Source organism: Aptenodytes patagonicus, chromosome 6 (genome assembly GCF_965638725.1).
Source record: "Aptenodytes patagonicus chromosome 6, bAptPat1.pri.cur, whole genome shotgun sequence".
Lineage (NCBI taxonomy): Eukaryota > Metazoa > Chordata > Aves > Sphenisciformes > Spheniscidae > Aptenodytes > Aptenodytes patagonicus.
Window position 1 is genome coordinate 41,105,967 of NC_134954.1, and position 16,832 is coordinate 41,122,798.

Genomic DNA, 16,832 nt, shown 5'->3' on the forward strand with positions numbered 1-16,832 from the left:
CGGCTTTGTTAGCTAACAGCTAGGTAGGCAGACAAAGCTGCCTGAAATCCCAGCGTCAGACACCTGGCAGTTCTTCCTGCTTCAGGCATCATGCAGGTACACTGCCCTGAGGCAGCGGGGCAGCAGGCAGCTCGGATCTGTGCTCCTGAGCCGGGAGCAGGACTAAATGCATGAAACTACCCTCGACCCCAACAGAGTGGAGATTCCCCACTGCATCTGTCCCACTGACTTCTGGCTGAAGCTCCTCTCAAGCCTGTGTGGCTTCCCCTGGAATCATTCATATTTCCTTGGGGAAATCCTGACCCTGATGGTCGAATATGGTGTGCTCAAGAGATGCTGAAGGCACTGAACCACTGTTTTCTGGAGTCTGCAGAATGCCAGACTGGCTGCCAGCTTGTTAAATGGGTGCTGAAGTATCATCAGGGAGCTGAAGTGTCATCAATGTTAAAAAACAGCTGACTGAACCTGTAGCTTAATTTAGGAGCTTATCAGACGTATGGTAATGGCCTGGTAAGGTTTGGTTAAAGGTGGCATTTGCAGGCTTCTGTAAATTTATAATCTCTGTGTACAATAAAATATTAAACACCAGCTCTTGCTCTTGCTGGCAGATTTCTAAGATCTACTCTGGGACTCCAGTAGCACTTAATACCGAGCAACTGAAAGAAAACGGGGAGTTTGGACCAATGTCTCTGCTTGGCGTAACTCCATTACAGCCAGAGGGTGAAATCCCAGCCCTGCTGAGATGCATGGGATTTTTGCCAGACTTGCGACTGCCGAGAACTCTTTTAACAACTCAACCGTGATTTTGCTTCGGACTGAAACCTCCCCATGAGTCTTAGCCTACAAACACTTACATCTTGCACGCAGAAGAAAAATATTCTGCAGCAAGCAAATGAGCTTGGAAACGGATTTAACTTCATTAGTGGAACCCCTGCTGTAGACATTCATTGTGGGCTAAATTTGGCTTGTGTGGCAAGACACTGACTGAGTGGCACACAGACATTCAACTCCCTCAGTGATGGAAAGGCTCCTGCTTTGGCTGCGGTCACAGTTTATTTGACATGTTCCCTGTTGCTCCTGTGAACTGCATGAGCAAAGTTTTGGTGCTGTCACTCTGTGTGACCCACTCATGCAGTCAGTGCTCATTAACATATTTTAAGACCACGTTATTACAGGAATGCTAGATACTGACAATGCATCTCTCTCTTCTCTCTTTCCATTGCATATTGCTGTCGTGGCTTCCGGGTTTCTTTTTAGGCCTACCTGTTGTTACAGGGTATTTGTGAGTCTTCTGGAAGCTCTTGTGCCTGAAGATACACCTGCATCAAAGCCCTCTGTGCTCCTCCTGGTTGTGGAAGACTGACTACACCTCCAGTGAGGAGGTCAGAAAGCTGGCGCTTTCATCACCCACAGCTGCAACTTGATAGCCTTATGGTTCTGAGGTTAAAAAAGAAGCAGGAGTGAAGACACTAGGAAAACAAAATAAATTAATAATAATGCTGGTTTCTTTATACATTATAAAGAAGGAGGGAAAAAACCTGTTTTGCTTTGCAGGTCACCTTCACAGCAAATAGGAATTGTTCAATCACTGCTGGATAATACCAAGGGCACTCTCAGGGGATGGCAATTGGAATGAATTAAAAAAACACGAGATTTTAAATGTCTTTTTGTGAAACAAACAGAGCAAAATTCATCAGTAGCAGAACAGACACTATAAACACTGTCTTAAAACGAATCTGGAAGCAATGTGTACCTCCCCAATAATCACAGAGAAGATGACCAGCTCTGTCTTCCCAGCAGTCCCAGCCCCTTATGGATACAGAAGGAGTTTGTGACCTTGCCTTCCTACTCCACACATCAAGCTTTCTGGAGCTCTGTGTCGCTTTTTTGCATTTGAGAAGTCAGATAGGAAATATTTCACAGAATCACAGAATCGATGAAGTTGGCTGGGACGTCTTGTGATCATCTAGTCCAACCTCCATCAAGCAAGGTGAGCTAGAGCAGGTTGCCAAGGACAGCGTCCAGTTGGGTTTTGAGTATTCTCCTGGATGGAGACTCCACAACCTCTCTGGGCAACCTACTCCAGTTTTTGAGCACCCTCACAGTAAAGAAAAAGTTTTCTTGTGTTCAGATGGAATCTGATGTGTTTCAGTTTGTGCCTCTTACCCTGTCAGTGAGCACTACTGAAGAAAGTCTGCCTTCCTCCTGCCACCTGTGCTTGATTTCCTACTTCTTGGGATGGACCTTCCCTGAGCATGGAGGAGATGATCTTTGAAAGCCAGCCAGCTCTTCTGGACCCCTATGCTCTCCAGGACCATATCACAAGCAGATCTCTGAAGAGGCCAAAGTCTGCTCTTCAAAATCAGAGTTGTGGTCCTGCCTTTTGCCCCGCTCTCCCCTCTTTGGATCCTGAACTCCACCATCTCACGGTCACTGCACACAATGCTGACCCCACCCTTCATGTTCCCAACCAGTTCTTCCTTGTTTAGAAGTATGAGGTCCAGGACAGCATCCTTCCTTTTTAGCTCCTCCATCACCTGTGCCAGAGAGTTGTCGTCAGTGTGCTCTTGAACTCTCCTAGATTGCTTGGGCCCTGCTGTATTGCCATTTCTAGTTTAAACCTCTTCCTACCAGCTTTAAACTTAACCTTAGTATAAAATAAATCCACCTCCTTCTGTGTTTCAGTCGGTCCCTGCGCTCCCTGCTGCAGGCCTGGTGGCTCTGTGCTGGCTGATGAGCACCAGGCGGCCTGGGCATGATGTGTTAGAGAAGTGGTCACACTCACTGATGCAAAGGTAGCCTGATTGCCTATTTGCAAGTATACTACCACAGCAAGGTGCCTTGGTAGCCCACATCTGGTGTCCTTTGCACCTGTCCCAGCTGCCTTCCTGGACAGATGTTCACTTGAAACTATCTTACTGATGACACATCACTAGAAGCGTGTCCTTGGTGAAGTGTTTTTTAGCGTTTCCTGCTTTTGAGCTAACCACCCTTGTGACTTCCCCTCTGCCTGAGACTTGCCATGAGTATTCAACTGTTTTTTCTTGCAAAATGAAGGCTTCTCAACTCTCCAATGAGATTTGCTGTATGGTCCACCTTCTCTTTTTTCTCTCCTCCTAATAAGTCAGAACGCAAGAGCTGGGACTGGTTATGGAGGTGTTCCATAGGGTTGCTCTCCATGAGGCAGAGCAGCATACGGCCTTCGGCTGTCCTGTCCCACATGTTTTAGTACCGAGAGTCATGTTTTGTTTTGGTAGGGGGCCAAGTGAGTAATCCAGGACAGGGTCCTACTGTGCTTGGGACTGAAAACACAGGATACAAAATGATTCTTTCCCAAGGGCTCTTAATAGATGGGGCAGACAGAAGGTGGAGAGGAAGGCAGGAAAACACCATCTGTATGGAAAAATTTTACCAGTTCTACAGATAAGAGTATTTTTGTCTAACCTCTGCCAGGGACATTGTCATTCCTGGAGTTTGGTTTGAACTCTTTCCCAAGTGACTAAATTAAAGCCATTCATCTACTGACATACAGTTGATCACTCTGAAAGTTTTAGTTACCAGATTAAAGTTATAAAGCCAGTCAGGAGAGAGGCCACCAAGCGAGTCTGTCATCCCCCCGCAACTGCACCGACTGAAGGATTTGGGACAGAAGTGGACTAACCTCTTGGGGGCTTTAAGCAAATTCTCCTGTGGCTCATGTTCCCTTCCCCTCAGATACTTGCAAGCAGGATGTTTTATTCCAAGCACCGAGTTGTACACATCAGGGCTGCTCCACTGCCTACAGATAAGCATTGCACAACATTTGTTGGACCAGAGCTCCAGTGTGGCAGAACGCACGGCCAAGCATTTCACAAGTGCTGTCATCTATGGATTTCTGCTTACAGAAATAGAAGGGGAAAGCCCAGCTAGCTAAGTCCGGCTCTGAAAAGGAGAAGCAAAGTGCACATACACTGCTCTGCTACCTTTCCTAAGGGGGAGAGCTTAATTACAGAACCATTGGCAGATCTTTGGGCTGTTCTGTGGCACTGAGCTATTTCCTCAGAACCCTCCAGCCAAGCATGTCACAAGGCTGAGGGGGCTTGCTGTTGGTCCACCACCTTCATGGCTTTCCCCTTGGAGAAGCTGCCCTCCCCCCATGTTTGACCTGGCCTGCGGCTAAGCTCAGAGAGTAATGTGTCTCTGCAGGAGGCTCCTGACAGAGTTCAGGGTGCTTTGCTGGCCTTTTTAGTCTCAACAGGATTTAGGCTTACATTTTTGGCACAGAAAGGTTCAAAGCACGGTACTGCATAACCCTAGATTTTCCCTACGCCCAGTGAGCATTCAACTCCAGGAGCATTATATGGTACAGCCCTGCCAAGTCACAGGGTGCCACAGAGCACCAGTGCCCTCCTGCTCCTCTCTTCGGCCCCCATATCGGCCATTTCTGCTTGGCAGAGACCAGAATCAGACTTCCCCTGTATACCATCGCAATCTCCCCTAGCCTATGTCCCAATGGATGCGTACTTCTCCTAGGTGCGTACTTTTTATCAGTGAGGGAGAGCGGAGCTGCTCCCGGAGGGAGCGGAGCAGAGGGGGAATCGCCCTCCACGAAATCTGACGAGACCCCTCTCCGTGTTACAGCTGTGCCTTAAAATGGCGCGGGTACGAGGCGAATCGCTTCCTAACTCCCCTCTGCCGCACCGGCCGCGCTCGGGGCGCTGCAGGGCTGCTTCCCGGGGGAGAAGCGAGTGAGTGAGCCGAGCCAGGGCCCTCGGTGAGGCGGACCGAGCTCGGCTCGGCTCAGCCTCACCCTGCTCGGCGGCCGTGGCAGAGTCTGGCGGGGCAGCGCCCCGAGAAGGAGAAGATGGCCGCGACGCGGCCCAATCAGCGCGCGGCACCAGCTCGCTCCCGCCTGTTGCCCAGTCCCGGCACTCCGCGTGCCCCGGACGGTTCCATTCGGCGCCGCCCCCCCCCGCCCGGCGCCTGGGGTGGGCCCGCCCGGTTGATATAAAGGGGAGCGCAGCGCACATGTGCTCCTCAGTGCCGGCGGGAGCGGGAGGGCGGGCGTGTGCGTGCTGTGTCGGTGGTGTCGGTCGGGAGAGGGAGCGGTGGGGGTCGGGCGTGCCGCACAGTCACCGCGCAGCCCCTCGGTGCTCGTGTCCCCGTCCCCTGTGAGGGCTGCCGGTCCCCCCTGCCCGGCCCTGCGCTGCTGCTGCTGCTGCCGCCGCCGCCGCTCCCCCGCGGGATGCCGGCTCGGCTCGCCCTGCCCCCCGAGCCGGCCGCAGCATGAGCGCGGCGAGCGATACGTACCACCTCATAAAAGACATAAAACCCGGACTGAAAAACTTAAATGTCATCTTTATTGTGCTGGAGATCGGTAAGTGGCGCCCGGCACGCCCCACCCCCGGGCCGCCCACGCGTGTCCCGCGTGGGGGGGGGGCACAGCCCCGCCATCCCTCCCCCCCGGCCCCCCTGAGCCGCGCTTCTCCCCGCAGGGCGAGTCACCAAGACGAAGGATGGGCACGAGGTGAGGTCCTGCAAAGTGGCGGACAAGACGGGCAGCATCACCATCTCCGTGTGGGACGAGATCGGCGGCCTCATCCAGCCGGGGGACATCATCCGTCTGACCAAAGGGTGCGTATGGGCCTCTGCCGCCCCGCTCCCCGGCCCGGCCGAGCGCTGCCTGCGCTCCGGGGCAGCGCCGGGTCGGAGGGAGCCCTTTGTCACCGAGGCGAAGGTGCGGGGTTGTGAGCAGGCTCGGCCGCCTCTTGAGGGGCACGGATGACACAGCTCGCCCCGCTTTGGACTGGCTCCTTGTTACCGGGGCAGCGCCCTGAGACCACTTGCCAAATTAAAACCTCATCCACCCAGAACATGCCTAGCATGAGCATACAATCTAGTCGATGGCTAGGAAGGGCTTGTATTTTTAATGAGGAGGTGGTGTTTGGTTTGGCTTTAAAAAAAGCTCCTTAGGAAAATACTTCTTTTTGGGGGGGAGGGGGGAAATGCAGCAGCCGGTCCTGGTCTGTAAATCAAGCGGGGAAGTCAAAAGGATGTTCTTATTTTTACAGCCAATTCTTTACTCTAGCAGTCAGCTCCTTAAGGAAAGGAGGGAACGATTAATGTGTCTCATGCAGAAAAGTTGCTTTTCATTGCAGTGGGTTTAATGGAAATGACAGGCAGGGAAGGAGAAGCTTTTCAAATTCACTATAAAAATTCATACTAGGGCTACACTGTAGAGCATGTTAGTTTGGTTAGATGCAGTTCATTTATCTCAGAGCTGGTTTAATTTAAAAAAAAAACCACCTTATGTTTGTGAGAAAGGAATGCTAGTTTCAATTTGAAAATCCTTTTCCATGTCACTTAAATTGTCAGTAGCAAAGTGATAGTCACTTTCATTTGAGTTCTTTATGCCAGTGAGGTTACACTTAGAAATCTATTACGCTGATCCTTTGGCCTACAGCACTCCAGGAGATGGTGGAACTACAGTGTGTGTAAGGTCCTTCTAATTTGTTTTTATGAAAAAGTATGTAAAAGGTTACTTAGTGGAGCTGCTAACTGAGCTGCTCTTAAGTTGTTCATCTGAGCGAAGCTCTTGGTTTTGGAGTGAAATCGGATGACCCTTGCCACCAAAACTACAGCTGCTTCCTCCTATGCAAATGTCCTTTTACACGAAATAGGCTGAGTCCTCAGCAGAGGTGGTTCTGGGGAAGCCTGCTTGCGTGGAGAGCACGTGGAGTGCTGGGGCGCTGAGATGGGTGGAACTAAACCAGAGCTCTGGGCCAGCACAAAGCCCTGTGTGTAGATGACACTGAAACAAATTAATAGTGATACTGTTCAGCACTGTTACTGCACTCCGCTCTGTGACTGGCTTACTGTAGCTGCTCTGGTGTTTCAGTGCAACAAGTGGGAGGGTCATTGCATCCCTTCATGTCAAAAAGTGAGTTTGGCTTGTATGGATTAAATTTATGAATTGACATCACTATTCCTAGTGGATGGCTAAGTCATGCCTTCATTTACGTGAATTGCATGTTCACTTAGGACTGTGTAGTGAGTGAAATGGCAAAAGCTAAATACGTTCTGGTTTGCCTCTCATATTAAGAAAAATGCCCTCATGCTGGCATACAAGGTTCTCCAAACACAGCTTTATACTTAACTCAAATAGGATTAATTTGAGTGTGTGATGTTGCCATTGCAAGGCAGGTAAATTTCAGCTCTATAGGCTAATCTGACTTTTCAGTGCAGGATGCTCACTTAGAAGCACAAAAGCTTAGGCCCCACATGTAAATGTGTCCTTTTTTTTTCTGCTGAATTTCAAGCTGTAGATGCATTCCTCTGCAAACGCAGACACTGTTGCTGATTTTTGTCATTGGCTGATGAACTCATTTACAGGAAGCTGCTGCAGTTTATTTCTAAATTCAAAGTTAGCTCTGGAGTTTAGTGCTTTATGGCCAGCTCTTTCTGAGACAAAAACAAATGCTTGCATACGTGGAATAACTTTGTGCTGGGGGTTATCAGTCCCATGATTTGCTGGGTCTTGTCCTAGTAAATGTATGTTTGACTTACATTTATTATTTGGTAGCTCTTTTCCTTTGTGCTCTGCCACAAGACTGTCCAACCAGCTGGTTATTAAAGGTTAAGCACAGAGGGAATCTTTAAAGTGAAAGATAGCATTATGAAGTGAAGAGCATTAATCCTGCTTCTGGATGGAAAACTCCTAAGACAGGCACCATAACTGTAGATACTATGCTTTACTGCTCGTGCTGAAGTACAGAGAAGGTTATTGTCGCATTGGCATTATGGTCCTCTTCTGCCGATCTGGGTCCTCCCTGCTGCCTCTCTTCGAGGCTCTGTGTGTAGCCAGATGGCTCCCAGTCTCAGCAGGTAAGGCAAAGGGCAAGAGGAAGGTTTGTTATCTATGTTCCAGAGATAGACCGGAGCATAAGGAAGTCGTGACTTGTCCAGATTATTTGTCACTCCTGAGTGTGCAATTGCTGGGGCTCCCTATTCCTTTGCTAGAAGACACCCATATTCCTGTTAACTCCCTTGTGCTGCACCTAGGTTTCTGGTCTGCATTTTCATTATTTTCTTCACATACATGATGCCCCTCACTGAAAGGAACAATTATACAGAAAGCTTTGCATAACTCAAATTCCAGTGCCTGAAGTCAAGTGCCACTATAAAGACTAGAGTGCACTCATGCTGTCTTGTAAGTGAATGTTTCCTCAATCAAAAAGTGGTTTCGTTGCATTTCTATATGTCACTTGGAACATGATGGTCAAACTTGTGCCTTTAAAAAAAATCTGGTAAGGACCTATACTAAAAAAGTAAGCACTTCCTATTCTGCATATTCAGTAGCAGTATTTATATTCTCCAGTGAACAAAGGTAATTCTTGGCTCCTGCTGAAAGCAGAACTGAGAGTTGTCAGTGAATGGTAACACATATACTGCTTTTGGCGAGATGCCTTTCATCTGCAGGAACAGTTGTAAGGGCTGCTCCAGCCAAGGAAAGAGCATCCAGTCTCAAAGTAATTGGCTGCTTTCCTGGAATTGCCAAAGGAGCCAGCTGAGTTTCCAGTACCTTTTGCTAGAAGTAAAACTTGGGGATCTATAAAATTTTGATGTGGTAAAGTTGGGGTCCCTGGGAATTCTTTTAGTCCATTCATGTTGATATGTAATACTTAAATCTTGGAAGATAGCATCTTCTACTTTCTTTAACAGTGGTAATTCTCATTCACTAAGAGACACTGCTTTGCTTCTCCTTTCTTTGGCCAGGTACGCATCTCTGTGGAAAGGATGCCTGACACTTTACACAGGACGAGGAGGCGAGCTGCATAAAATTGGGGAGTAAGTATTGCGTGTTATACTTGCGGTGTTATGTCCTGTTCTCAGCAGAGCGTCATGGTAAAGACAAGACATGGTGGCTCTTAGTAAATGGAAGCTAGGGCAGCAAAAGCCTGTTGGTTGGTCATGGATAGGTACAGTACAGGCAACTGTGGTGTGAGGTTTTTACATGCTGTTGTGGTAATGAGCTCTGACCCTCTCTGGATTCTAGGTATATTGAGGAAAATCGTCCTCCATCATGGCACAGGTCTGGGTTTTACCTAGAAGGGGGGGAATTGTATAAATGACAAGGGACTTCATCTGCATTGCTTCCTTAGGCCTCAGCTTGAATAACCACTTTATTTTGGTGGAAGCCTTGTGTATGTGTGTCATGCTTTAGAGACAAGCAGTGCCAGGAAGGAAGACAGAGGTAACTCCAGTGAATCATATCTAAACAGAAGCAAGCCTCTTTAAACCTTCTTTAAACTGCCCACAAACTGAGGCGGCAACTCCTCCTGACTAAGAACAAACATGAGTAACATACTTGACAAGCAACAGGAAAAATAGCAACATTTTCTAACCGGAAGAGTGCTTCTGCTGTTGCACAAAGTGCCGTGTGAGGTCTTGTAGTCATCAGGGAAGTGGGGCTGCGGGTTGGCCACCTCTTTTCTCGGATGGTCCAAAAATGCCCAGTGCTCAGCTGGATTTTGTGAGGGATGACCTGCAGGTTTTCTTTGGTGCAAAGCCATTGCCTCAGAAGTGTCATCCTGTGGGCTTACTGGCTGGAGTGAGGCGAGTCCTCATCTGGGTTGTGCCTCCCAGCAGGAGGTGGGAGCTCCACTTCTGCTTAACCAGTCCAAGCTGCGTAATCATCCAACTCTTTCTTTCCCTTTGCCATAACTTCCCTGTGGTGAGTTGGGGGGCCTATTCCTCCATAGTTCCCTTGAGTGGAAAAGGATGCTTTAAATTTCACTCCCTGTTTTGGACTCTGCTGTGCTACTATGTTAATGGGGCACTCCATAGCATGGGAGTGTGTGGGAGTGTTTAAGTTTTCCCTAGAGATCTAATGCAGTCACAGTCTGGGAGCAGGCTGGGTGACTCTGTGTCTCAGGTGACCTTGTGAGTGGGTGCTGGACAAGATTGTGCAGCTGGAAGAGAGGTGAAGGGAGCCCTTTCATCACCTTTTGTTTTCTTAAGGCCATTTTACCTCCTAGAGTAAACGTGTACTTGCCTCTGCTTGACTGAAACACCCTCACCAGGAAGATATGACAGCTTCGCCGCAAGCCTATAAAGGGATCAAAGAGCCTTTTAATACCTATGGATACTCTCTGAACAGTGGGGTTTGGGTTAGTTACTTCTAGGTGGTGGGATATGTCAAGAACATACGCTCTTTGAGTTGTGGAGTTGAGAACTCTGTTAAAAAATGGCTTTAGAATTTCCTCATAATCCTAATTTCTCCCCAGGTTCTGCATGGTATACTCAGAAGTGCCAAACTTCAGTGAGCCCAACTCGGAACACGTCGGGCAGAACAAACTGGTATGTTAAACTTGTCTGAGGCTTTTGGCATAAAGTGCTCTTTGTTCTGAATATTTCACACTAGGCTGTGATCAGATGTGACTCTTCTGGAAAAATAGACTTGAAGTGATATATAGACAAAAATGAGCCAATAATTAGAGTAGCAGATAAATTCCATGTGGAGCCACTATAAGAACACAGGAAAAAATCAGCCCTTTTCTGTAAAAATGTGAAATTTCTCTCTGATCCATGTCTCTTTTTTTTTTTTTACATTTCTCTGAAGGCACAGGGTGAACAGAATAATAGTTCTGCATCAAGTAATATGGGTTCTTGTACTTTCGGGCCACTGGGTAAGTTTTTTCATTTTGTGAAAGTGAAGGGATGAGAAACACTTAATGGGAATAAAAAGAAATTTATCTTGCTGAGGGTTCTCCACTCTGGGGCAAAAGTGTACTATGCTTTAAAAAGTCTTTTAGACTGGGGCCTGAACCTGCAAGCACATAAGCATGAACATTTCCTGAATAATGGTTTCGGGATTTCTTCCCTAGCAGAGGAAGAGATCAGAATATTCAAGGTTCCTGTATCATGTAAAAGGACTTGACTAGTCCTAAATTGTTTTGATGCTTTCAAAGAGCTTTTGCAGCACTTGAAATTCTGTTTTTAAACCACTCGAGATGTTGGCTTTAAAAATGACTTGCTTTAATCTTGCCAGTCACCTTGGCTTTCCTGCCAGGTTAGCTCCCCAAAACAGAAGTGGTAGTAATCTGAATTCCAATATTTCACCTGGCTGGATCATTTTGTGATGTATTTAAACATTGAATCTTAAATAAGAAAATGCTTCAAGACTTGAGTGGGTGTAAGCTGAGAGGGAACCTCAGTTGTGGCCTGCCTACATGATGCCCAGACTCGGTACCTGGTGTTGTACAGCTAAGCTCTGCTGGTGGATGACAGCAAACTGATTCATAACTTGCTGTTAAAAAGCTTTGTCACTTCAATTCAGTGACTGTCTGCTTCCTCTTTAGCAACATGATTTTCATTTCTCTTATTTTACTTCTCTTACAAGCCCTTTCTGTTCCTTTGAAAATAAATGATTCTGAGCAAAGAAGGGCAGTGCTTTCAGGCCAGTCTTTCCTCAGTGCCAGGGTGAGGCGAGTAGGCTTTCAGCACAATTAGTGTGTAGGTACTTCCTTGGTGTCCCTGCTTTGGCTGTTTTCACTGCACTTGTGCATGTCTTCTGAAGCCTCTTTTTTTCTCTTCCTGCTTCTTGTGTGGTCTTTAAATGCAATGATTTCCTTTTGTCTCTTCCTTCTCTCCCTGTGCTTCTGTCATCATTCTGCCTTTTCAGCTCTGTCCCTCTTCCTACTAGCAAAACATGAGCAGTGATGCTTGTGAGGCTGAGGTTCATGAGAACTCGGTGCTAGCTGAGTTGCTTCTGTGGCTGGACTTCACAAGGCAGCTTTCTATTTCTGTGTGCCTGGTAGTGAGGAATGACGCAAGGAACTTTGTGTAGCCTGCTTTTCTTTTGCTGGTTTCTCCTTGACTTCTGCTGCCCTGTTGTCTCTCTGGAACATCTTGGTGTGTGACCTACAAGCCAGTGCATGTTTCTGAAAGCACCAGTCTAGTTTCATGAGACTCCAGTCTCTTGGGCAAAGAATCAGCATGCAACTCTGTGACTCTTCTTGCTTTAGCTGAGAGCGGGTGGTAGGGATGGAGGGGAGGTAGTTTGGGAAGGGGAAAAAAGGTAAGCTGTGGTTTAGGGTCTTGCAGTGCCCGAGGGGCTTTTCCTTCTGGTGCTCAGGGTTTGCTGGTTGCCGTAAACTCCATGCGTTCCCTGTTGCTAAAGTTATGTAAGGGAGCAGTGATTTCAGTCCGTGGAACTTGTGATAACCTTTTTTCTGTCTTTTTAGGAAATGGTTTACAAACTGGACCTGAATCAAGTGGATTTCCGTTTATGTATAATCATGGCCACACTTATGCAGGTAGTGGGAGAGGCAATGGACGAGGACCTGTAAATCCAGCACCAGCTAATAGTGTTCAGCCTCTTCTCCCTGCCGTCAGTAATGGGAGGGACCCACGCAGAGCCTTTAAAAGATGACTATGCCAAATGTGGTTGTACAGCTTGCTTAAACTCTACACTCTACTTGAACACTTATTGCACTTTTATTTATAGTTAACTGTGAACCAGTTTGTCCTTTATTGTTTTTTTTACCTTTTGGTCTATGAAGCGAACTTGATGTGATCTATTTCTTGTTTTGCTTAGGGAAGCACAGTGAGTCTTCCCCATAAATTAAGGGGGTAGGGGGAGAAGGTGGGTATAAGAAAGTAAGGGTAACGGTTGAAGAGTCTCAATTAAAACTCGGTACCCTTTGCTAAATGGAAGAAAATTTCAGTTACATGTATGTATCTTTCTGTTTCTGTTGGTCAGCCATATAGCCTTAAAAGGTCTATTATGTCCTGTGTGCACATACGTTGACTTCCATTAGGGTTAATGGGAGTTCTTCGTATTGGAAGAGAAATGAGGGGGAAGAGCAAAGATGCTCCAGTGAACTAGGTGTCCTTGGAAAGAATACAGCTTGTAAAAGCAATAAGTATAAGGAAATGGTGGTGCCAGCACCTAGTGGTGTCTCCTAAATTAAAGAATGGATAACTCGGATGAAAGCTGAAAACATGGTGAGTGTCTTGAGGCTTGACTTCTGATTCCGAAAAGGTGTATGCTACTTAAAAGAAAAATTCTCCATAAACACCATTATCACTGTTAAGGAAAGTGACACTGATTTTATTGCTTTGGATAGAAGCTTGGATATTCATTCTTGCTTTGCATGAAATAGCAGGAGAGGAGGATCTAAATTCAGACAGCATTGGAGAATGCGCTGTTTGTAGCCACTGCTGGTGTAAAAGCCCAAGGTTACTTTGCAGGAGTCTGAATTTCCAGGAAAGAACTGTTTTCAAATGCTGCATTACCTGTCTCTTTGAGGCTGCCTACTTCTCCTTCCTTCATTCACTTTTCCAAATGAATTATGTATTAGATGAAGCTGTATGTGTGGATTGCAGAGCTACTGGCCAAGCACGCAGCTGCACTTCTGATGCTGTTAAGCTGCTAAGCTTTCCTTCCTCTGTTTTATGAGATACGAATTATCCCTTAAAGAACTTAACCCCACCACCACCATCTCCTGGGGAAAATAGCTGTGGTTTTGTTTCTGAGATCACAAATGCCTTGACTCTAGATAAGAGTCCAGTGCCATATTTCAGATCAGGTTCAAAAACAGCTTGGAAGCTGAGGTGTCATACTGGATTCATCTGTTTAACTCTTCTTATAGCTGACCTCTCAAATAAAAAATTGCACTAACCATTTCAAAAACAAATCTAACTTTCTTTCTGTCAAGCCATAAAGACTTCATGACAAAAGGCTATTTCTGAATTGTGAGTTGTCTCTGTGGTCATTCGTGTGAATTGAATCTGCTACTATGTCACTAATGTTTACAAGTTGCTTACATTTGATACTTCCGCTTTTGGTACTCTATCATGATGATTTGTTGAAAATTGCTTCTAATTGGCAAAGGTTCCTTGCTTGGTCTGAAATACTGAACTTTCTTTTAAATGTAATCAGCAGCAGCAACAAACTTCTGAAGGGAGGTTTAGAGAGACGCCTGAGGGCTGTTTGCCTCTGGTCTGGTAAAGTGCTAACCTGATACCTGCTTCCAGGTGGAACTAGTGAAACTTGTCTTGGACACAAGAGGGTGGCATGCCTCATGAGATCACCCAAGGATGCTATTGGGGAAGAACAGTGCTAATCGGTAAACCAGAAAGCATGTGATGACTTCTGGGGAAGTGGTGTAAGGAGGTGATGTGTAACTCAGGGACTTTAAATTGCCTACTTGTTTTAAAAAGTCATGTATAGTCTAGATGCATGGACAACCTCTTATGCAGTGTTGCATTAAGACATTTGATATGCTTGTGAGAAGGAAGCCAAGAGGACTTCTAAACTTGTGAAGTATATATGACATGTTCCAGAGGTAAATGAGATGTAAGTATGGTGCGAGAGCTGTGCTTTCCAGTAGTAGCTGTAAAGGTAGCAAGTGAACATGGTGGGGACTTGATACTCATTGGGGTATCTCCACTATGGATCTCAAATCCTGGTGGTCTTGGCTTCTCTGCAGCATAAAGAAGGTTGAAATAGTGGGGAACCCTGTGTTAGTGTGTGCTGAGGTGCCTGATGTTTGTAGCTCTATGCATGTGAGCTTTTATTAAGCTAATAAACAGAATACTTGTTCACAAATTCCAAATAAAAAGTGAGATGATTACTGCTGCTAAGTGGCATAAGATTAAAAGCTTGCTGTCAAGTGGATGATTGATTTGCAGTTGGGAGGAAAAAAGCAAGAGGCTGGTCTTCATGTTTTCAAGGTTAGTAGCATTCCTGCCTCCCTGTTTCTTATGTGAAACTATTTCAGTTTATTAACAAACTTTTACTTCTTTGCAGGGGAAATCTCTGCCCTGAAAAGTCACGTGGACTTGACTTAAAGTAAATATAATCATAGTAACTTTTCAAGGTCTTCTGATCTTCCAGTGAACCTAACACAAGAAAGTTGTTTCCCTCAGAGGTATCAGTGTCAAGATAGCGAGTTCTCAGCTTGCAGAGGAATCTGGGAACCTGCCGCACATCTGTTTGGATCATATCACCTCGGTGTACAGAGAGACAGATGTATTTCTCCATGTAAACAAGCAGTTGTCATGAATTACTCTGACACTATAAGGCAGTTCATGGGTGCCCAGTGGTTAGGTCATTAGGGAGTCTCTTTACAGATGTCTTCCCAAGATATTAAAGGTAAGGCTGCAGTTAGGGTAATCTCATTCTAGATAATACAGATTCCCAAAGGAAAAAAACCTGGAAGGTGTTCACGTGTCTGGACACAAACTGCACAGTGCTGAAGTGCAATTGAGTAATCCCAATACAGTCACAAGATGCCCAGCTCTCATCACCCCACAACAGCTCATCTCCTCTTACCTGCCCTAACAAAAGGACTGATGGCAGACTGCAGCAACGTGGCAGTGGAGAGAGTTTTGCTGTATGTCTGCTGCAGTCCTCCATGTGTTCCTTCTGTCCACCCTCAGCAAGAATCTTTCCCATTGATCCTGAAAGTGGAAAAGCACTCCTGTACTGTGAAACACTGTCCTAACCTTGGATGCGTGGCAAGAGCCATGCGCTCCACGTCCACAGTGAAAATGGGATGATTCTGTGAGAACAAATATAAATGCTGGACCAAGGCATGTGATAGATAATCACTGCTTTCACAACTCAATTAATTAGCTTTACCCTTAACTTAAAGCTGGCAGGTTGCAGTCCTGTGCACTCCAATAATGCCGCTCTTCAGCATCACGCAAGTTCCAGTAAAGCTATTTGCAGCTAGTGCTGCTTGTGCAAAGCTGCTGCGGGCTGTATGAAATGTTTTTCCCATGTCAGTGCAGTCTGTACAGATGACACCCTTAGCAGCATCACAGGGATGTCAGCCGTGTTCTGTTAGTGCATGCATTTCTCTGGACCCAGGGGAGTGTTTAGTAGAAAAATGCTGTTCCCTGCAGCCCGTTGGGGCCTTAAATTTTCCACGGATGTTAATGCTTGTGTTTTGCTAATGACCTGGCTGTGCTATGGTCATCCTCTGCAGCCCATGTCCATACCCCCAAAACAGGATCCTTTCCTGTTCTATAAGGCAGTTTTGATCAGCAGTTCCCCAAGTGCTTTGTTAGGACTAGGAATCAGTAAAAGCGATGGGGTTTTGAGTGTTTCTGAGGGAGTTTCCTGGGCTGCTTTGTGGCCCGTGGGTTCTCAGCTGCCAGGTTGTTCCCCTGCTTCTCTCAAATACGCATAGATGTGCCCTTTCGGACATACTGTTTATGTTGCCAAGCAACTCTTTGCACTGCCTAGTGCGGTCTCTGGCAGTGCTTTTGAGAGGTGTCCAGGGAGGTGCACTGCTTTCTCCCTGCAGCTCTTGCAAGTGGCTAGCTCTTGAGCGAGAGTTGGTTGATTTTGGGAGTTTCCCCTTAGTCCAGCACCAGCACATGTTACCGAGAAGGTTGCAGGGCCGTGACTCCCCGTCCCGGCTCTGTTAACGATTGCAGAAGAGCTAACGAATGCTGTGCCTGAGCCAGACGCTCCCCCTGCCGTGCGATGCTGCGGGGTGAGCCTGGGCCCTCGCTGCCGGGGAGCACGGGCGTCCCAGGGAACCCCTGGCCAGCCAGGGCTGGATGCCCTGCTTGGGGTGGCCTGGAGCATCCTCCAAGGGTGGGTTCTTAGTGGGTTCTCCAGCAATCCCAGCTCCACCGCTGCAGGTGGAGCGAGGGACGCGGCGATGCCGTCTGAGGCTGTTGCGGGGCCGTGTGTGGGTGCCGGAGGTGCTGGTCCCTGCAAGGCCTCTGCTCTGGGCTGCTGCGTTCGCTTGGCCATTTGCAGGGGCTTGTGGCCCCTACCAGAGCAGGAGCTCCAGGTGCTGTGTTTGGGGAGCTCAGAGGGGCTCTGCCTG

The 16,832-nt window shown here is 47.1% G+C and overlaps 1 protein-coding gene across 4 annotated transcripts; it reads left to right on the forward strand.

The window, feature by feature from the left end:
* The first annotated feature begins 5,111 nt into the window (after nt 1-5,111).
* NABP1 (nucleic acid binding protein 1) lies at nt 5,112-13,725 on the forward strand. Of its 4 annotated transcripts, none has more exons than XM_076342247.1 (7): nt 5,112-5,356; nt 5,475-5,613; nt 8,755-8,826; nt 10,266-10,338; nt 10,601-10,667; nt 11,381-11,460; nt 12,225-12,405. In XM_076342247.1, the coding sequence occupies exons 1-7, from the start codon at nt 5,266-5,268 to the stop codon at nt 12,327-12,329; spliced, it is 627 nt and encodes a 208-aa protein (XP_076198362.1). In that variant the 5' UTR covers nt 5,112-5,265; the 3' UTR covers nt 12,330-12,405. The 4 variants fall into 4 exon arrangements, with proteins under 4 accessions (XP_076198362.1, XP_076198364.1, XP_076198361.1 ...); XM_076342249.1 differs by having other exon boundaries at nt 11,381-11,493; nt 12,225-12,289; XM_076342246.1 differs by lacking the exon at nt 11,381-11,460 and having other exon boundaries at nt 12,225-13,725.
* Nucleotides 13,726-16,832: the final 3,107 nt, after the last annotated feature.